This window comes from Meles meles, chromosome 12 (assembly GCF_922984935.1).
Source record: "Meles meles chromosome 12, mMelMel3.1 paternal haplotype, whole genome shotgun sequence".
Classification (NCBI taxonomy): Eukaryota; Metazoa; Chordata; class Mammalia; order Carnivora; family Mustelidae; genus Meles; species Meles meles.
In genome coordinates, this window is record NC_060077.1 from 34,587,940 (window position 1) to 34,606,088 (window position 18,149).

Sequence of the window (18,149 nt, forward strand, 5' to 3'; positions counted from 1 at the left end):
CAAGAAATTTTTAGGGGGACTCTCTGAGTGGAGAAAAAAAGACCAAAATCAACAAAGTCTGGAAAGGAACATAGAAAATCTCCAGGAACAGCGACTTTACAGGCAATACGATGGCACTACATTCTTATCTATAAATAATTATTGTGAATGTAAATGGACTAAGTGTCCCAATCACAAGACATAAGGTATCAGAATGGATTAAAAAAGAAAAGATCCATCTATATGCTGCTTACAAGAGACTCACTTTAGACCTAAAGACACCTGCAGATTTAAAGTGAGAGGATAGATAATGCTCTATCATCCTAATGGACATCAAAAGAAAGCCAGGGTAGTCATACCTATATCAGACAAACCAGATTTTTTAGAAAAGAATTTTATTTTCTTATTTGACAAAGATCACAAGTAGGTTGAGGGGGAGGGGAAGCAGGTTCCCTGCCGAGCAGAGAGCCCAATGGGGGGCTCCATCCCAGGACCCTGGGATCATGACCTGAGCCGAAGGCAGAGGCTTTAACCCACTGAGCCACCCAGATGCCCCCAGACAAGCCAGACTTTTTTTAAAAAGACTGTAATGAGAGATGAAGAAGGGCATCATATCATAATTAAGGGGTCTATCCATCAAGAAGATCTAACAATTGTAAATATTTATGCCCCCAACTTGGAAGTCCAAATATATAAATCAATTAATAATAAACATAAAGAAATGCATTTATAATAAGGCAATAATAGTAGGGGATTTGTACACCCCCCTTACAGCAATGGACAGATCACCTAAGCAGAAAATCAACATGGAAACAATGGCTTTGAATGACACACTTACTAGATATACTCAGAACTTTTCATCCTACAGCAGCAGAATACACATTCTTTTCAAGTGCACATGGAACATTCTCCAGAATAGGTTACATACTGGGTCACAGGTCAGGCCTCAGTAAGTACAAAAAGGTTGAAATCATACCATGCATATTTTCAGACCACAACATTATGAAACTTGAAGTCAACCACAAGAAAAAATTTGGAAAGTCTTCAAATATATGCAGTTAAAGAACATAAAGAGCCCTACTAGGGGTGCCTGGGTGGCTCAGTCGGTTAAGCATCTGCCTTTGGCTCAAGTCATGATCCCAGAGTCCTGGGATGGAGCCCCACATCAGGCTCCCTGATGTGTTAAGCAGTGGGAAGCCTGCTTTTCCCTCTCCCTCTGCCTGCTGCCCCCCATGCTTGTGCTCACTCTCTCTCTGTCAAATAAATAATTAAAATCTTCATATGATCTCCCTGATATGAGGAATTTAAGAGGTAGGGTAGGGGGTTTGGGGGGTAGGGACAGAAAAAGTGAAACAAGATGGGATCGGGAGGGAGACAAACCATAAGAAACTCATAATCTCACAAAACAAACTGAGGGTTGCTGGGGGTGGGGGGGTATGGAGAGGGTGGTTGGGTGATGGACATTGGGGAGGGTATGTGCTATGGCGAGTGCTGTGAAATGCGTAAGCCTAATGATTCACAGACCAATTCCCCTGGGACAAATAATACATTATAGGTTAATAAAAATAATTTTTAAAAAATCTTAAAAAAAAAGAACATCCTACTCAAGAATGAATGGATTAACCAGGAAATCAAAGAAGAAATTAAAAATCACAGGGAAGCAAATGAAAATGAAAACATGACAGTTCAGGGACCCTGGGTGGCTCAGTCAGCTAAGCATCTGCCTTTGGCTCAGGTCGTGATCTCGGTGTCCTGGGACTGAGTCCCACATCAGGCTCCTGGCTCAGCAGGGAGCCTGGTTCTCCCTCTGCCTGCCACTACCCCTGCTTGTGCACGCTCTCTTTCTGACAAATGAATAAAATCTTTTTTTTTAAAGATTTTATTTATTTATTTGACAGACAGCAATCACAAATAGGCAGAGAGGCAGACAGAGAGAGAGGAGGATGCAGGCTCCCTGCTGAGCAGAGAGCCTGATGCGGGGCTCGATCCCAGGACCCTGGGATCATGATCTGAGCCAAAGGCAGAGGCTTTAACCCACTGAGCCACCCAGGCGCCTCATGAATAAAATCTTAAGAAAAAATACAAATACAAATAAAAAATGCAAATACCATATAATCCAGCAATTCTACTTCTAGGTATTATCAAAAGAAAACAAAATACCAATTGGAAGAGATAAACGCATCCATATATTCATTGCAGCATTATTTATAATAGCTAAGATATAGAAGCAAATTAAGTGTCCATTGATAGATGAATGGATAAAGATGTGTCAGATGTGTGTGTGTATTTATATATCTATATATACATATATTTATGTGTGTATATATATATATACACATATAAAACCATTTGCAACAACATGGATGAACTTAGAGGGTATTATGCCAAGTAAAATAAAGCAGACAGAGAAGATTTCACTTCTACGTGGAATCAAAAAAACAAACAAACAAACAAACAATACAAAGCACACAGAGACTCACAGGTACAGCAAGCAAACTATTGGTTACCAGAGAGGGAAGGGTTGGGGGATGGGTGAAATAGGTGAAGGGAATTAATAGGTAAAAACTTCCAGTTATGAAATAAATAAGTCATGGAAACATAATGTACCGTTTAAAGCATATAGTCAGTAATATTGTAATAACTTTGTATCATGATAGATGGTAATGAGGTTAATGGGGATCATTTCATAATGTAAAGTATCAACTCACTATCATGTACATTTGAAACTAATAGGATATTGTATGTTAATAACATTCAATAAAAAGTTTTAACAATGGTATGAATTTACCATTGTTTTAAACAGTCCCCTATAGATGAATATCTAGTTATTTCCAATAAATTGTGACTACAAACCATGCTGTAATTATTAACCTTGTGCCTACAGCATTTTATACGTGTGCAAGCTGTCTTTAGGGTTCATTTCTACAAATGGAATATCCGGGTTAAGGAACACATGCTTTGACATTTAGGCAGATGTTGCCAAATCCCCTTCCACACGCTGTCATCATTCTTTGTGCTCACCAGTTATTTCTGAGAACGCCTGCCAGTAGAGTGAGTTGTCAATATATTGGATTTTGCCACTGTGACAGATAAGAAATTTCATTACCATTTCAATGTCTGTTCTTCCAGATTTTTCCTGTTTATGTGCATACGTTAATAAATTTCTGAGGCCACCTTCGTACTCCTTCTCAGCCTCATTTCCTGCCTTTCCTTTTCCTCCCCATCGGCAACATCAACTACCATTTATATCATACATACTACTGGTCGAGCTAATAGAAAACAGTGACATGTAAAACTTGGCTCCAAAGTCCTCTCTCTCCTCCACAGTCACGGTGTGTGAAACAGCGTGTAGTTCCATTGAGTTCATCTGGGAATCATTTCTCTTTCAAACGGTTCCCGATGGATCCAAGCCAGATGTCACAGTCTCAATACTTTTATGATTGCATTTAGCTCACTGATCTGTGATTATTTGCATTGCTCTCGTAGGGTTGGTGATGTGTGTTAGCATCTCCAGACACTTGGACGATGCCGCCACGGATTAGGAGCTCAGTAAAATATTTCACGAGTGACACACCGGATGTGAATGCCTAAAATGTCGACAATGGCCTCGCGCCGGAACAGGGAAAGATCCGTCTATCTTGGGCCGCAGCAGCCTTCGCGGCTCTCTCCGGACTGGTCCGAGCTGGCCCCGCCCTCCAGCCCTCGCCTCCGCTCGCCCTTCTGCCCTACGGCCACGCCTCCAGCCCCGCCCCTGACCCGCCCACCATCCCTACGCTCCTCCCTCTACGCCCATTTCCACGCCCGCCCTCCCCTCCACCCCGCCCACTGCCCGCGGTCGCCCTCCACGCTCCTCCTCCTTCGACCGCGCTGCTGCGGGAGCGAGGACGCTCCGTAGCTGAAGGAACGGCCGTAGACCCCTGCGCCCGCTCTGCGGCTGACGTCAGCACGCCGGGAGGGGTAGAGTTGGGAGAAGACGCGCGCGTCGAGAGCGTGGGCTCGCCTGTGAGCTGGGCACCCGCAGCGCGGTTCGCTGACTGCTCCGACCCGGTTCCCACGGCTCGAGTCGGTCCGCAGCCGCCTGTCCGGCCGCAGAGCCGCGCCTGCGCAGCGCCCCCGGCCCGAGCAGGCGGCGCCGGCGGCCATGGCGCACCGCTGCCTGCGGCTGTGGGGCCGGGGAGGCAGCTGGCCCCGCGGCCTGCCCCCACTGTTCGTGCCTGGCGGCCGCCTGGACCCCACGAAGCGGTCCTGCCTCCGGACGGTGAGTCCCGGGGCCCTCCGCCCCCGGCCCGGCTCGACCCTCGGGCCTGCTTCCGGCCCGGGAGAGCAGGGCGTCAAGGTCACCGGCCCCTGGGCGCGCTCGCGCCTGTCGGGGCGTCTGGGGCGAGTTCCTCGCGTGAATGAGGCCGCGTGCGCTGCCTGTTCAGTGCCAGGACGCCCAGCGTTTCAGATCGATTTTATCCCGTGGTTCCCGTAAGCACGCTGTGCGTCTCAAAGCCTGGGTATAGAATTGGATTTTTGAAAACAGTGTCAAATACTTGTGCGTCAGGGAGCTTCAAAAAGATCATCCGGGAAGGTCCTCTGACTTTATTCAGGACGAACCCATCTTACAGATAGAGCAGTTGAGACCTGAAAGCGTTAAGGAACTTGTCTGTCGTATCTCCAGTATAGGATACCTTTCTTTCACCTGCTTTCATGGTATTGGAAAGTAGCAGCTGTTGTGCGTGTGTTTTAAAGGTTAGCAACGTGAGCATGATCTGAAAGCAGAGGTTATGGAGGTAAGCTCCTCAGCCTCTCTGAGCCTCCATTTCTCCATCTGTAGAATGGGGCTATTGCTGCTGCCATTCTGGATCCGGCACATAGTAGATAATACATATTAACTATGATTATTAATAACATCACCTCAGAGTAGAAAATATGCTTTTTGTTGTATAAGAAGGCCTGTCTTTAGTTGGAGGCTGTTTTTCTGTTGGTAAGGAGCAGATAACAGGGCTCCCACGTGTGGGCTACAGTAGTACGTTTTTCTGAAGTGATGATAGCCTGTTCTCATGGAACAGCGGCAGTAATCTGTCAAGTAAAGGTTCATGTAATGGGCCGGTGGTCAGTGTCATCTATTTCAGCCACATGGTCTCTTGCTGTCTTGCCTGTTTTTTAGAGACCAGCCTTGGCATTGGTTTACTTAGGGCCAAGGGGGATATGAACACAGTGGTTAAGGCCCAGAGTCAGTCACAGGAACCTGTCACTTACTAGCCAGATGCCTTTGAGGACATTATCTCAGCCTCTCCACTTAAAATGGAGCCTTCATGATTTTCTTTGAAAATCTTGCCAGTCTTGGAGTATCTTCATCTCTGTCTTACACTACTGACCTGCGCTAGGCCTAACGTTTGCATCACATCGTGTTGCCATCTTACCATGCCCTCTCCTTTTGTCCCTAGTGAATATTGGACTCAGACAAGTAAGAAGCAGATAGGGATCTGCCCTTTGATTTTGCAGTTATGGTGTCAGGAATCTTACCTGAACATCTTTTCTCTTTTGAGTGGGACTGTTGTCCTGTGAGTCTTGGATGCTTAGGTCTAAGGAAGTCCCCTGTGCTGACAGCAGTAGCTGATTGATCAGGGGTCTGTGACACATCCCTGGTGTTGCTTAGAAGATCTCTATGGGGACATTAGGGCATTGCTAGGGAGTCTGAAAGAACAGATATGCCTTTAGGTTTGTGCCACTGTTAAAGGTCAGACACAGAAGAAGTACGATTCTCACAATTTTTCCAGGGAAAAGATTTTGGTATGAGATGTCCATTCTCAGATTTTATGCTCAGAGGAATAAGGACTGATGAAAAAGCTGCTAAACGTTGCTCATATTGGCAAACCTAAAAGCTAATCCTCTAATATGAGGTGCTCTAAACTTAAATTTTGTGAGTTGATATCTTTTATCTTATCCTTTGAATGGGCTTAGGTTAGATAAGCAGAGAAAAGTTTCAGTGATGGTGCCCTTAGAGAAAATAACCTCAGCGTTAAAAGCAGGTTCAGGATTATTGTTAGAGGTATTCCAGGTCAACACAATTTGAAAATAGAAGGGAGTTTATTGGTCAGTAAATGTTTGTGGAGTATATACCTTATGCCTGATTCTGTACTTTACAGTGACGTAAAGATTTACTTTATATGGTGATGTAAAGAACCCTTACTCTCCAGTGGCTTTCAAAATAATTGGAAATGGTAATTTAAATCGAGGTATCACCATGCGATTTTAACAGTGCTTTTACATACGTATAACTACATTTGATCCTCATGGTGGCATCCCTGGCAACTAGCTGTTTTCTCTCATTTCAGATGTGTAGCTAAAGTTTCTAATAAGAGATTAATAAGAGATGTGTTAAAGATGTTGTTCAAAAATTGAGATTTCTGGCTTTAACAAAATTAAAAGTTCTGACACCGTCTGCCTGGTGATTACAGGTTCTTTGAATCCCAGGCCTAGATGTTGCTTTTCTTATGACATCCTTAGGTTCCTTGAACATGTATTCACTTCCTCCTGTGCTACCTCTGTACTTGCATGTACTTGGAGGTTTTGTAGTGCTTGTGTATTATACCATCCCGTAATAGATCTGTTCTCAGGACTCTCTCCCTTACACTTCTGAGTTTCTTGGAGGTAGGGATCAGTTCTGACTTCCAGAGACCCCCAGCACTTAGCAGTGCGTGGCCTGGAATAGATGGTTCAGTGGATCAGTGTGACTTACTGTGGCCTTATCCACCTTGCCTAACAGGTCATTTTAATCTTAATGGATTTGTATTGGAAAAGCTTTTCGATACATTATTACTTATTATTAGTGGTGTTTTCTTAGGCCAAGTGCTCCCAGGGGTCAGGGAGGGCCTAACACAACAGAAGCTCCACATTCTGTCAGACCAGCATTGCTGTCAACCAAGATCAGTGTCAGGGTTTCTGTCCTATTTTGCTGTGTAGAATTCTATATTAATTTGAAGTTAAATCAGCTCATTCTTTATTTCTTACTGACTTTTTTATTCACATCCCATAAAACTAATCATTTTAAAGTGTGCAATTCAGTGGTTTTTAGTATATTCACATGGTCATACAACCATACTATCTAATTCCAGAACATTTCATCACCCCCAGAAAGAAGCCTTGTAACCAAATTAGAGTCACTCCCCATTTTTCTGCAACCAGTCCTCTAGTCTTAGGCAACTGCCAGTTTACTGTCTTTGGATTTGTCTATTTTAGACATTTCATATGAGTGAAATTACATAATATGTGGCTTTTGTGTCTGGTTTCTTTAAGTTAACATAATGAGCGGGGCGCCTGGGTGGCTCAGTGGGTTAAAGCCTCTGCCTTTGGCTCGGGTCATGATCCCAGGGTCCTGGGTTCGAGCCCCGCATCCGGCTCTCTGCTCCGCAGGGAGCCTGCTTCCTCCTCTCTCTCTGCCTAGTTGTGATTTCTCTCTGTCAAATAAATAAAATGTATTTAAAAAAAAAAAGTTAACATAATGAGCATAATGTTTTTAAGGTTTATCCATGTGGTAGCATGTATCAGTGTTTCGTCCATTTTTATGGCTGAGTAATATTCCATTGTTCGAGCATACCACATATCAGCACTTGATGGACATTTGGGTTGTTTCCACTTTTTGGCTCTTGTGGATAATGCTGTTATGAGCATTCACGTACAAGGTTCTGTGTGGACATGTTTTCCATTTTCTTGGGTTGGAGTGGACTGACCGGATCACATCGTGACTCTGCATGTAACACTGAGAATGCTAAACTTTTTCAAAGTGGCTACACTGCTTCCCATTGTCACCAGTTCCTGGCGGCTCTGCTTTTTCCACTTTCTCTACGTTCTCACCAGCACTTTTAATTGTCTTTTTGAGTATAGTCACCCTGGCAGATGTGGTTTTGTGTTGTTCTCTTCCCCCCATCAGACCACAAATGAGGCAATGCTGGTAGAGACTAATACAGATGAACTTCTCTGTAAATATTCTCATCTGTATTTAAAAGTTTGTTCTCCCTAAAAATGGTGATGAATTCTCACTTTGCCAGAGGATAGGATTTCTTGAAGTTTTTCCACTGCCACATTTGGATGTATCCCCTCAATGCACCTTGCTTTTAATTGTGAACCTAAAAATTTAACAGGGAGTCTGTTCAGCTTGTTTATGTTATACTTCCAATTTACCTAGACAGTATTTAAAAAATAACTTTATAGCCACGTATGTTATTTAAAGCAAAGTCTGTAATGGGACTTGCATAACCTGCATTCTCTCCAGGATGACAATGTATCAGGTATCTTTAGCAACTGTTAACTAGTGTAAGGATTATCAGTAATGTGGACCATAACTTCCTCATCCTGTAATGAAGATGAATTTACAAGCATGATTTCAGGTGAATAGTCTTGGTTTCAGGTGAATAGTCTTGCCATTTTATAGACCCTCCAAATGAGACAGCATGAAGGAGCGGATTTTCTGTATCAGTTTGTCTTTTGAGTGCTACAAATTGCATAAACAATGCCAAGGTCAATGTGCTGGTGAAGAGTAGTAATTGGGCCACAGTTCTAACTCAGGCAGGATTTTGAAGTGTTCTTGTCTTCCGGATCATAACTTACGTGTCCTGGTTCGGGTGGTGGAATAGAGAGGCACAGTCCCAGGCAGCCAAAGTCCCCCGCTTCAAAGGGTGGAGTTCCCTATGCTAGTATGTAAGCACCTGTTGAGGGGAGAAACATTTCATTCACTTTGAGATACTAGGAAAAGAAGTCCTTTCAAATGTTTTATCTTGATATAACTTTTATGCTTTTATATATATGTTATGTTGCAGCTTTATCGATATGCTACAACTCAAGCAACAACCAGCAGAAATTATCTTTTGACAGATGTAATTGCTACTTATCAAAGATTCTGTTCTCGACCTCCAAAAGGTAAACACACTCAGGTGTGATCATAATGTTCTATAGTCTGTTAAAAATGTGCCAGGAGTGGGGTGCCTGGGTGGCTCAGTTGGTTGAGCATCTCCCTTGGGCTCAGGTCATTGTCCTGGGGTCCTGGGATTGAGCCCCATATCAGGTGTCAGGCTCCCTGCTCAGTAGGGAGTCTGCTTCTCCCTCTCTCTCTCTCTGCCTCTCCCCACCACTAGTGCTCTCCTGCTCTCAAATAAATAAAATGTTAAAAAAAAAAAAAAATGATGTGCCAGGAACAGGTGTTTACTAATAGATGCATAACTGTTTCAGGTTGACTCTTAACTTCTGTCTCCTGTAAACCACCCCATACCTACTTCTGTCTGATTGCAGGGATGAAAATGTATCCCATTCAATTGTAACACTTTTGTAGGTAATGAAATTGGCATGCAAATGAGGCTTTTTTCTTTGTATCCTCAGGTTATTTAAGCATTGGATTACTCTGCACATGAAATGCTATATTTTGAGCTTTAGCATTTTAAAAGTATATCAGCTTTTAAAATGAACACGCATACATAAAACCTAATGAATTTTAGTTTGAGGGTGTGTTTTTTTTTCTTTTTCTAACAGGATTTGAGAAATACTTTCCTAATGGAAAAAATGGGAAAAAAGCTAGTGAATCTAAAGAAGTTACAGGAGAAAAAAAAGGTACCTTTTAAAAAGATTATGTTTAAGCTTACTACTTTCCTCTAGTATATAATGTTGTCAATCATTTTCCCTGAACAAAGGAAGTGTTCTCCTAAGGCAGTTGTGAAGTGGAAGGTTACAATACTTGCAAAATTCTATAGACCCTGTGTTTCATTTCACCTTACTTTTCTGTTCATTCTTGTCATTTTCAAATTGAATTAATTTAAGTGCACCTTAGAGATACTGATCAGTCAGTATCAGTCATATTTATTCCTTTTATTTTTAATGTTATGTTAGTCACCATGCAGTACGTCATTCTTTTTTGATGTAGTGTTCCAAGATTCATTGTTTACATATAACACCCAGTGCTCCATGCAGTATATGCCCTCCTTAATCCCATCACCGGGCCAACCCATCCTCCCACCCCACTCCCCTCTAAAACTCTCAGTTTGTTTCTCAGAGTCCACGGTCTCTCATGGTTCGCCTCTCCCTCTGAATGCCTCCCCCCAGTTTTTCCCTACCTTCTCCCAGTGTCCTCCATGCTATTCTTTATGCTCCATAGGTAAGTGAAACCATATGATAATTGACTCTGCTTGACTTATTTCACTCACCATAATCTCCTCCAGTTCCATCCATGTTGATGCAGAAGTTGGGTATTCATCCTTTCTGATGGAGGCATAATATTCCATTGTATATATGGACCACATCTTCTTTATCCATTCATCTGTTGAAGGGCATCTTGGCTCTTTCCACAGTTTGGCTATTGTGGACATTGCTGCTGTGAACATTGGGGTGCATATGGCCTTTCTTTTCACTACATTGTATCTTTGGAATAAATACCCAGTGGTGTAATTGCCAGGTAAAAAGGTAGCTCTGTTTTTAATTTTTTGAGGAACCTCCACACTATTTTTTAAAGTGGCTGTACCAAGTTGCATTCCCACAGTAGTGTAAGAGGGTTCCCCTTTCTCCACAGCCTCTCCAGCATTTGTTGCTCCTTGTCTTGTTAATTTTTGCCATTCTCACTGGTGTTAGTTGGTATCTCAATGTGGTTTTGATTTGAATTTCTGTGATGGCTAATGATGATGAACACAGACAAATGTCTGTTAGCCATTTGTATGTCTTCTTTGGAGAAGTGTCTGCTCATGTCATCTGCCCGTTTTTTTGACTTGATTATTTGGTTTTTGGGTGTTGAGTTTGAGTTCTTTATACCTCTTGGATATCAACCCTTTGTCTATAGTGTCATTTGCAAATACCTTCTCGCATTCCGTGGGTTGTCTCTTTGTTTTGTTGGCTATTTCCTTTGCTGTGCAGAAGCTCTTTATCTTCATAAAGTCCCCAAAGTTCATTTTCGCTTTTGTTTCCTTTGCCTTTGGAGAAGTGTCTTGAAAGAAGTTGCTGTGGCCGATGTCAAAGTATCATTTGAATTTAACTGCAGATTTTGTCAATATATTTTACACATCTAAATCGTTTTTAAAAAATTTAGAAACCTAATACATGCATATATATCTGGCACATATTTTGATACAGTGCAGTGTTTTTCAGAGTGTTCTTCAGAACCTGTATGAGCTTGGGTTTCAGATAGGGTTTCTTAGAGCTTGGTGGCTGGGACGACTGTGTAGACCCTGTGTCTCCTGTCCGCATTTCACATGTGCGATAACATTTAGCACAATGCCTGTCACATTTCATTTGGCGTCTTTGTTTTTAGGGAAATGTAAGGAAAATTATAATACAGTCTTTGCTTTTTTGGGTGAGCCAGTGGGAAAGCTTTATTTTAACAACCACATACAGAAGGTGGGTTTTACTTATTTATTTTTATTTTTTTAGTAATATTTAATATATTATTTGTTTGAGGGATACAGGTCTGTGAATCACCAGTCCTACACAATTCACAGCATTCACCGTAGTGCATACCCTCCCCAATGCCCATCAGCCAGCCACCACATTCCTCCCACACCACCCTCCACTCCAGCAACCCCTAGTTTGTTTCCTGAGATTAAGAGTCTTTTATGGTTTGTCTCCCTCTGTGGTTTCGTCCCATTTCATTTTTTTCCTCTTTTCCCCCATGATCCTCTGCCTTGTTTCTTAGATTCCACATATCAGCAAGAGCATATGATAATTGTCTTTCACTGATTGACTTATTTCACTTAGCATAATATCCTCTAGTTCCATCCACGTCATTATAAATGGCAAGATTTCGGTTTTGGGGGGGGTTTGATGGCTGTATAGTATTCCATTATATATATTTACCACATCTTTATCCATTCATCTGTTGATGGACTTATAGACCCTGTCCATAGTTTGGCTGTTGTGGACATTGCTGCTATAAAAATTGGGGTGCAGGTGCCCTTTTGGATCACTACGTTTGTATCTTTAGGGTAAATACCCAGTAGTGCAATTGCTGGGTCATAGGGTAGCTCTATTTTCAACTTTTTGAGGAACCTCAGTACTGTTTTCCAGAGTACAGCCCTTGCTTTTAAATGAACTTGGTTCTAGTCAGAGAGACAAATACATGCTCAAAGAATGCAGGGAGTGAAGGCAAGGCCAGGGACTAAGAGAAGGGAGCAGCACTAGTGTGGCCTGACTGGAGACATGGGCAGTTTTTATGTAGTGTTTCCCAGGGCCATGCTGGCTCGTCTTTTTATCTTGGTCTGGGGATAGATTAAGGATAATAGGTCCGTTTTTAAAATAGAGCCTGTCGTTTTACATTTTCCACATGTGTTACACTCCTGTCCCAGTAGTAGGGAATCTTGTCAAACAACTTTAGAAACGCACTGTACTCTGTTTCCCGGCCCTGCGCCTCTTTACAGGTAGGGCTTGCCTCTCTAAGACCCTGCCTCACCTAAGACAGATGTGCAGAAGCCCCTTGTGTGCATGACGGTGGGGTGACCACGTCAGGAACCCTGTGCTAGGTAGCTGCAGCCTCCCGTCCTGCACAGTAGAGGGGTCGCTGCACGGTGGTTGAAGATGTTAGAGTAGTAGTTGTGATTCTGTGAGAGGATAGAAAGTGGCTGTGGGGGATGTTAATGGCGTATTGGTTTCCCAGGGCTGCTGTAACAGAGCTGCACAGCTGGGTGTCCTGAGCAGCTCAAGTACGAGTCTCCCAGTTCTGGAGGCCAGAGGCCCAAGCTCAGTATGTTGGCAGGGTTGGTTTTGTCTGAAGATCACGGGGGAAGGATCTGTTTCAGACCTTTCTCCTTGGCTTATAGGTGACTGTCTTCTCCTTTGCTGCCTTCTCTCTCTGCATTTCTGTTTTTGTTTTTGTTTTTGTTTTTTCTAATAAGAATGCCCATTATATTGGACTAGGATCTACCCATATGATCTCATCTTAAACTTGATTATTTTTCTCTGAAGATCCTATTTCCAAGTAAGACCACAGTGGGCTAGGACTAGGACTCTCAACACATGAGTTTGGGAGAGGACGCATTTTCATCCTGTAAGAGAGACTAATTTCAGATTGTTGCAAACTGATTTTAGTGGGTAAGGTTTTTTGTTTGTTTTTTTGGGTAGTTACCAAAATCATGCCTCGCTTACAGAAGAAACTGTGACAGTATTCAGTTCAATGGAGTGGGAAAGGGGTCACCTCCTTTCTACCTTTAAGTGGGAATCAGAAATTCGTTTACATTCATCTCAAACACAACTCTGTCACTTTCTCAATGTCACTTAACACTACAACCAGTTATTTACCAAGTTTCTTAAGCTACACTTCTTTTATCTGTAAAATGGGTACAGTAGCATACTCCCCCAGTCGTTGGTATATTGTGCAGGTGTCACGGGATAGTGTGTGTAAAACGCTGACAAGCTTCCTCAAATGCTAACTCTCCTTCAGTCTCCTTTCTCACTGCAGACTCATCAGTTGCCATAAGCTATTTCACAGGAAGTCCTTTTTTTGGATTTGTATAAGGTTTTGCTTTTTTTCAAAGACTAGAACTGCCCTCTCTTTTTTGAAACTACCCTATAAAATAGGGAAGATGACATTATTCACATGTTACTGTTCCTATTTGACAAGAGCACAGAGAGATTAAGTGAAATCTCAAGGTGTCAAGGTGATTTGGAAAAATTGGATTCCAATCCCAGATATGCTTCTCATTCCTCAGTCAAGGTCAAAACGTGTTCTAAAGCCACAGTAACAACAAAATTGTTGCTTCTGTCTCCCAGGAGTATGGCTGTTCTGTGCTCAATTATTTTTATACTTGATTTAAATCTAGTTGAGGTATAGGACTGGATTGCCTTACAGAACTTCGATGTAACTATCAAGTAACGAAGCTAACATTTAGTGTGGCCTGATGAAACTCTGCCTCCTTATTTTATAGTAACATCAAAGATGTATATCTGAGTTGCACAGAGTGAAACAGTATTTCCTTCAGACTCATCCAGACCTTGAATACCAAGTGTTGTCACGACGTCGTAACACACAGGCCGATTCTAGAATTTGCTGGTTGATGAGTACCTGAGACAAGGGGTGCTGAAGGGTTTCCTATTTCTGATTCCCAGAAATAAGGCCTGCGTCTATTTCTAAGCATACAATCCAACACAGAGGTCACAGCTTTTAATAGTTGGCTCTGGATATATCTTAATGAAAAAAGATCAACAAGTTAGTGTAAGAACTTTTGTAGTAAGTCTTTTATTAAACGATATTAATGGAAACTTTGTTGAGAGATATAAAATCTGCTGTGCTGGTATATGTGTTCTCTGTTCGTGAACAGAATCAAAGCCAGCTGCTGCCTCACGCCCTTCTGGAGGAGGAGTTGGTGGCGGTGGAAAACGAGGTGGCAAGAAAGACGATTCTCACTGGTGGTCCAGATTCCAGAAGGTGTGATTCCAAACTGGGTATTAATTTGGAGGGTCTGGGGTGGCCACAGGAGAGGTTGGGAGGGATTTGTGGCCAATATAGCCTAGATCATGTTGTGACATTTCAGTCTTGACAGAGACTGTCTCCTTCTTTGCCCAGGGTGACTTTCCATGGGATGACAAGGAATTCAGGATGTACTTTCTCTGGACTGCTCTATTTTGGGGTGGAGTCATGTTTTACTTCCTGTTCAGGAGCTCCGGGAGAGAAATCACATGGAAGGACTTTGTCAATAACTATCTTTCCAAAGGAGTAGTAAGTATTTTATGGGAGCGGTGGTTTTTAGTGGTTTCAAAGGTGAATTCAGTAGATTGCACCAATAAAGTAATAGCCAGCTAGTTATGCAGCTTGTCCATTGTAAAGCTACTATTTTCATCTTGATTTCTTTCTTTCTTTCTTTTCTTTTTTTTTTTTAGTTCTGGAAAAAGTACTTACAACCAAGAACCGTGTTTGTTTTGGCCCAGCAATCCCCACATATACCACAAAATCCTTTTCTTTTGCTTCTGCTAGAACCTAGCTTTTGTCTTGCTCCCGCCGTCCTCCATCTACTTTCCTGTGTGCTCCTTGGTCACCTCTTCCCCCTGCTACAGTGTGCCAGCCTCTCCCGGCTCCTTTATGCCTTCAGGGCTCTTAATCTCCTGTGGCTTTGGCATTGGGTAAATAAGGGGCAGCGGGTGTTGAAAGTGAGAACAGATGGGCTCTGAGTCCAGGCAGGGCTGCTCAGGAGCCGTTGTCATACCAGCAGGTCTTTACCCAGTGAGACTATATTCCCATATCTTTGAGATGCTGTGGACTGTAAGACACGTTATTTTATGTATTCCTGCGAAAAATTTAATAAGCTGCCAATGAAACTATAAAATAATACCAGTGTCAGACATACCCTAATTGCTCAAGTTAAAGTATGAAAAATGTCCACCTTAGAATTGATTAAATGAAGTGATAGTGAGAGAACCAGGCTGCTGTGTCACTGGGGAAATTTAACCTCTTGGTACTGGGCTTTTCATCAAGGAACATGGATAAAAATAAAGGTGAGATAGTGATACTGGTAGCATAAAGAATCAAAAGTGGTTTTTATTTTTTTAAAAAGTATTATTTATTTGAGAGCGAGAAGGTGTGCAGGGGGAAGAGCAGAGGGAGAGGGACAAGCAGACTCAGTACCAAATGCAGAGCCCAACTTAGGGCTGGATCCCAGGACCCTGAGATCACGACCTGAGCCTAAATCAAGAGTTAGAGAGGTTCAACTGACTAATCCATCCAGGTGCCCCTCAAAAGTTTTTTTTTTTTTTTTTAAGATTTTATTTATTTATTTGACAGAGAGAGAGATCACAAGTAGGCAGAGAGGCAGGCGGTGGGGGGAGGGGCGGGTAGCAGGCTCCCCGCTGAGCAGAGAGCCTGATGCGGGGGGCTTGACCCCAGGATCATGACCCAATCCGAAGGCAGAGGCTTAACACACTGAGCCACCCAGGCGCTCCTCAAAAGCTATTTTATTTATTTATTTTTTTTTTAAGATTTTATTTATTTATTTGACAGAGACCACAAGTAGGCAGAGAGAGAGGAAGGGAAGTAGGCTCCCTGCCCAGCACAGAGTCCGATGTGGAGCTCGATCCCAGGACCCTGGGATCATGACCTGAGCCGAAGGCAGAAGCTCTAACCCACTGAGCCATCCAGGTGCCCCCAAAAGTTATTTTTAAAGGTTGTACTGTAAGGTGAGGATGGAAAAAAATGGAAACGATTATTTACTCAGATTTTTGAGGCAAATGTTTCTTGTGGAAACCAAGATATTTATGTATGTATCCCAGATGTTGGGAAAACCTGCTTTCTAAGAAGTGACTCGTGTGTGTGTGTGTCAAGGGGGCTGTAGCCATCCTTCCGCGAGTGGTGACAGGGCCTTGGGGAAGATTCTCCAGAGAGGCATCTCCTTTTGACCCCCTGGTTCTTTGAAATCTGTGTGCTATTGTCCCAGAAATTTTATGGGGAGTAGTCACTCCTTTCCAGACGGCGTGCCTTTAGGATCAGATAGTCCCCTGTCCCAGCTCCTGGAATTACCCAGGGCTCCCTCACTTTCCATTTTTGACTCGTACTTTTCAGACTTCTGCCAAAGCATGCTTAATGACAGCAGGAAGCAAGCCTCTTCCAGAGGGCTCATGCTCCAAGTCAACTCCAAACTTCAGAGTGAGGTTTTTAGTGTTCTTAAGAATCCTGTAGTTAGGATGTTATAGAGAAAAAAAAAAGCTTATTTCATTTTATACCCATAGAATGGCAAAATGAAAGTCTTCTAATAGCAAGTGAGACTGAAGACCAATAGGAATATTTTGTTGTGCATTGTGAACTGGAGAGCGGGTTCACAGTGTCTAGTAAAGTACGTATATCACACAGCCCAGCCTTACTGTATCTAGCTACAGGTACACATCCAGAGATATTTTTGAAGATGAACCCAAGAGTGTATGTGCAGGACTGTTCGTAACAATATTGTTAGTGGTAGCGAATGTTTTGAAACAGCCTAAATGTCTATTAACAGGAGAATGGATAAATAACTTGGGGTGTGCTCATAAAGTGGAATGCCATGCCAAACTGGCTGGTCAGCAAGGGTGTACCTCACAAATATGAGAAGAAGGGGGAAAAAAAGTTGCAGAAGAATATATACCAAGCAGGACTGTTTTTAAAGTCCTAAAGACAGGCAACAGTGAGTGTATGTTTAGGGTTACGTCTATGCGTGGCACAAGCACCAGGATGTGCTTTGGGACGGTCAGCACCTAACGCCACCTCTGGGAAGGGGACATGACTGGGGGCTTCAGTGTTTGTGATGTTTTTATTTTTCAGTTTGGAAAGGGAGCATGGGTCCTCCCTGTGTTTTTTGTCATGCTTCTTTGTGTGTCTAAAATAAACTGCCATGTGTGGTTTTAATGTGCTTGAGAGACCATCTCAAGTCTCTTCTGTAAATTTATGTCTAAATATATAACTTTTTAAAATTTCAGGTAGACAGACTGGAAGTCGTCAACAAGCGTTTTGTTCGAGTGACTTTTACACCAGGAAAAACTCCCGTTGATGGGGTAAATGATTTTATTAATTGATGTGGACTAGCTGTAAATTAACTTCTCAGATCTGGAGTTGAAAAGCAAGCATTCCTCACATTGCAATAGCTCGGTGCACTGGAGATACCAGAATTAGGCAGCAGAGCACTTACAAATTTCACTACCATGGGTGAGAATGTGAACGCTGTGTATGTAGTTGGGTTACAAAAACTGGGTCAGTTTTGGTTTGGTTTTGGGAATCATTTGGCTGTACATTTAGTAAACTGTTAAATCCCAGTTTTCAGTGTTCTGGTATCATCTGTGATTTTTTCAAGACTGAGAAAACAGTTGTTTGGTTAGGGAAAAACTGTTAAAACTGAATTGCTTATGTTTCGAGGTATGTTTTTTCAGGTTGGTTTAAGAAGCATTTTGATCATATCTCTCCCAACTGTTACGTGATTTTGGATTATTTTTACTTAAATTTCTTTTCTGATTTCAAAAAGAATTTGTGTATCTGGTCCACCAGTTTGAACTCTACTCTAGACACCCTAGATCAGGTTGAGGGGATTGTGGGGGAGGGCAGCAGAGGGGCAAATGAGGTTCCCAGGGGTCCCCAGCCTTCCGTGGGCCTGCCTTCAAGGGCCATTCCTTGTCCCTTGGTGTCCTGCTGTCTTATCACCCTTCCCCAGGACCAGATCTCTTTACCAGGTTGCATCCCTCCTTCCAGATGATTTTGCTTAACCGTT

The 18,149-nt window shown here is 42.7% G+C and overlaps 1 protein-coding gene across 1 annotated transcript in view; it reads left to right on the plus strand.

The window, feature by feature from the left end:
* The first annotated feature begins 3,888 nt into the window (after positions 1–3,888).
* AFG3L2 (AFG3 like matrix AAA peptidase subunit 2) overlaps positions 3,889–18,149 on the plus strand; it is a 47,917-nt gene continuing 33,656 nt past the window's right edge. The window contains exons 1-6 of the mRNA XM_046025209.1: positions 3,889–4,237; positions 8,784–8,883; positions 9,490–9,567; positions 14,250–14,356; positions 14,495–14,647; positions 17,368–17,442. Coding sequence (XP_045881165.1) covers positions 4,121–4,237; positions 8,784–8,883; positions 9,490–9,567; positions 14,250–14,356; positions 14,495–14,647; positions 17,368–17,442 — 630 coding nt within the window. The 5' untranslated portion in view covers positions 3,889–4,120. The remainder of the gene's footprint in view (positions 4,238–8,783; positions 8,884–9,489; positions 9,568–14,249; positions 14,357–14,494; positions 14,648–17,367; positions 17,443–18,149) is intronic.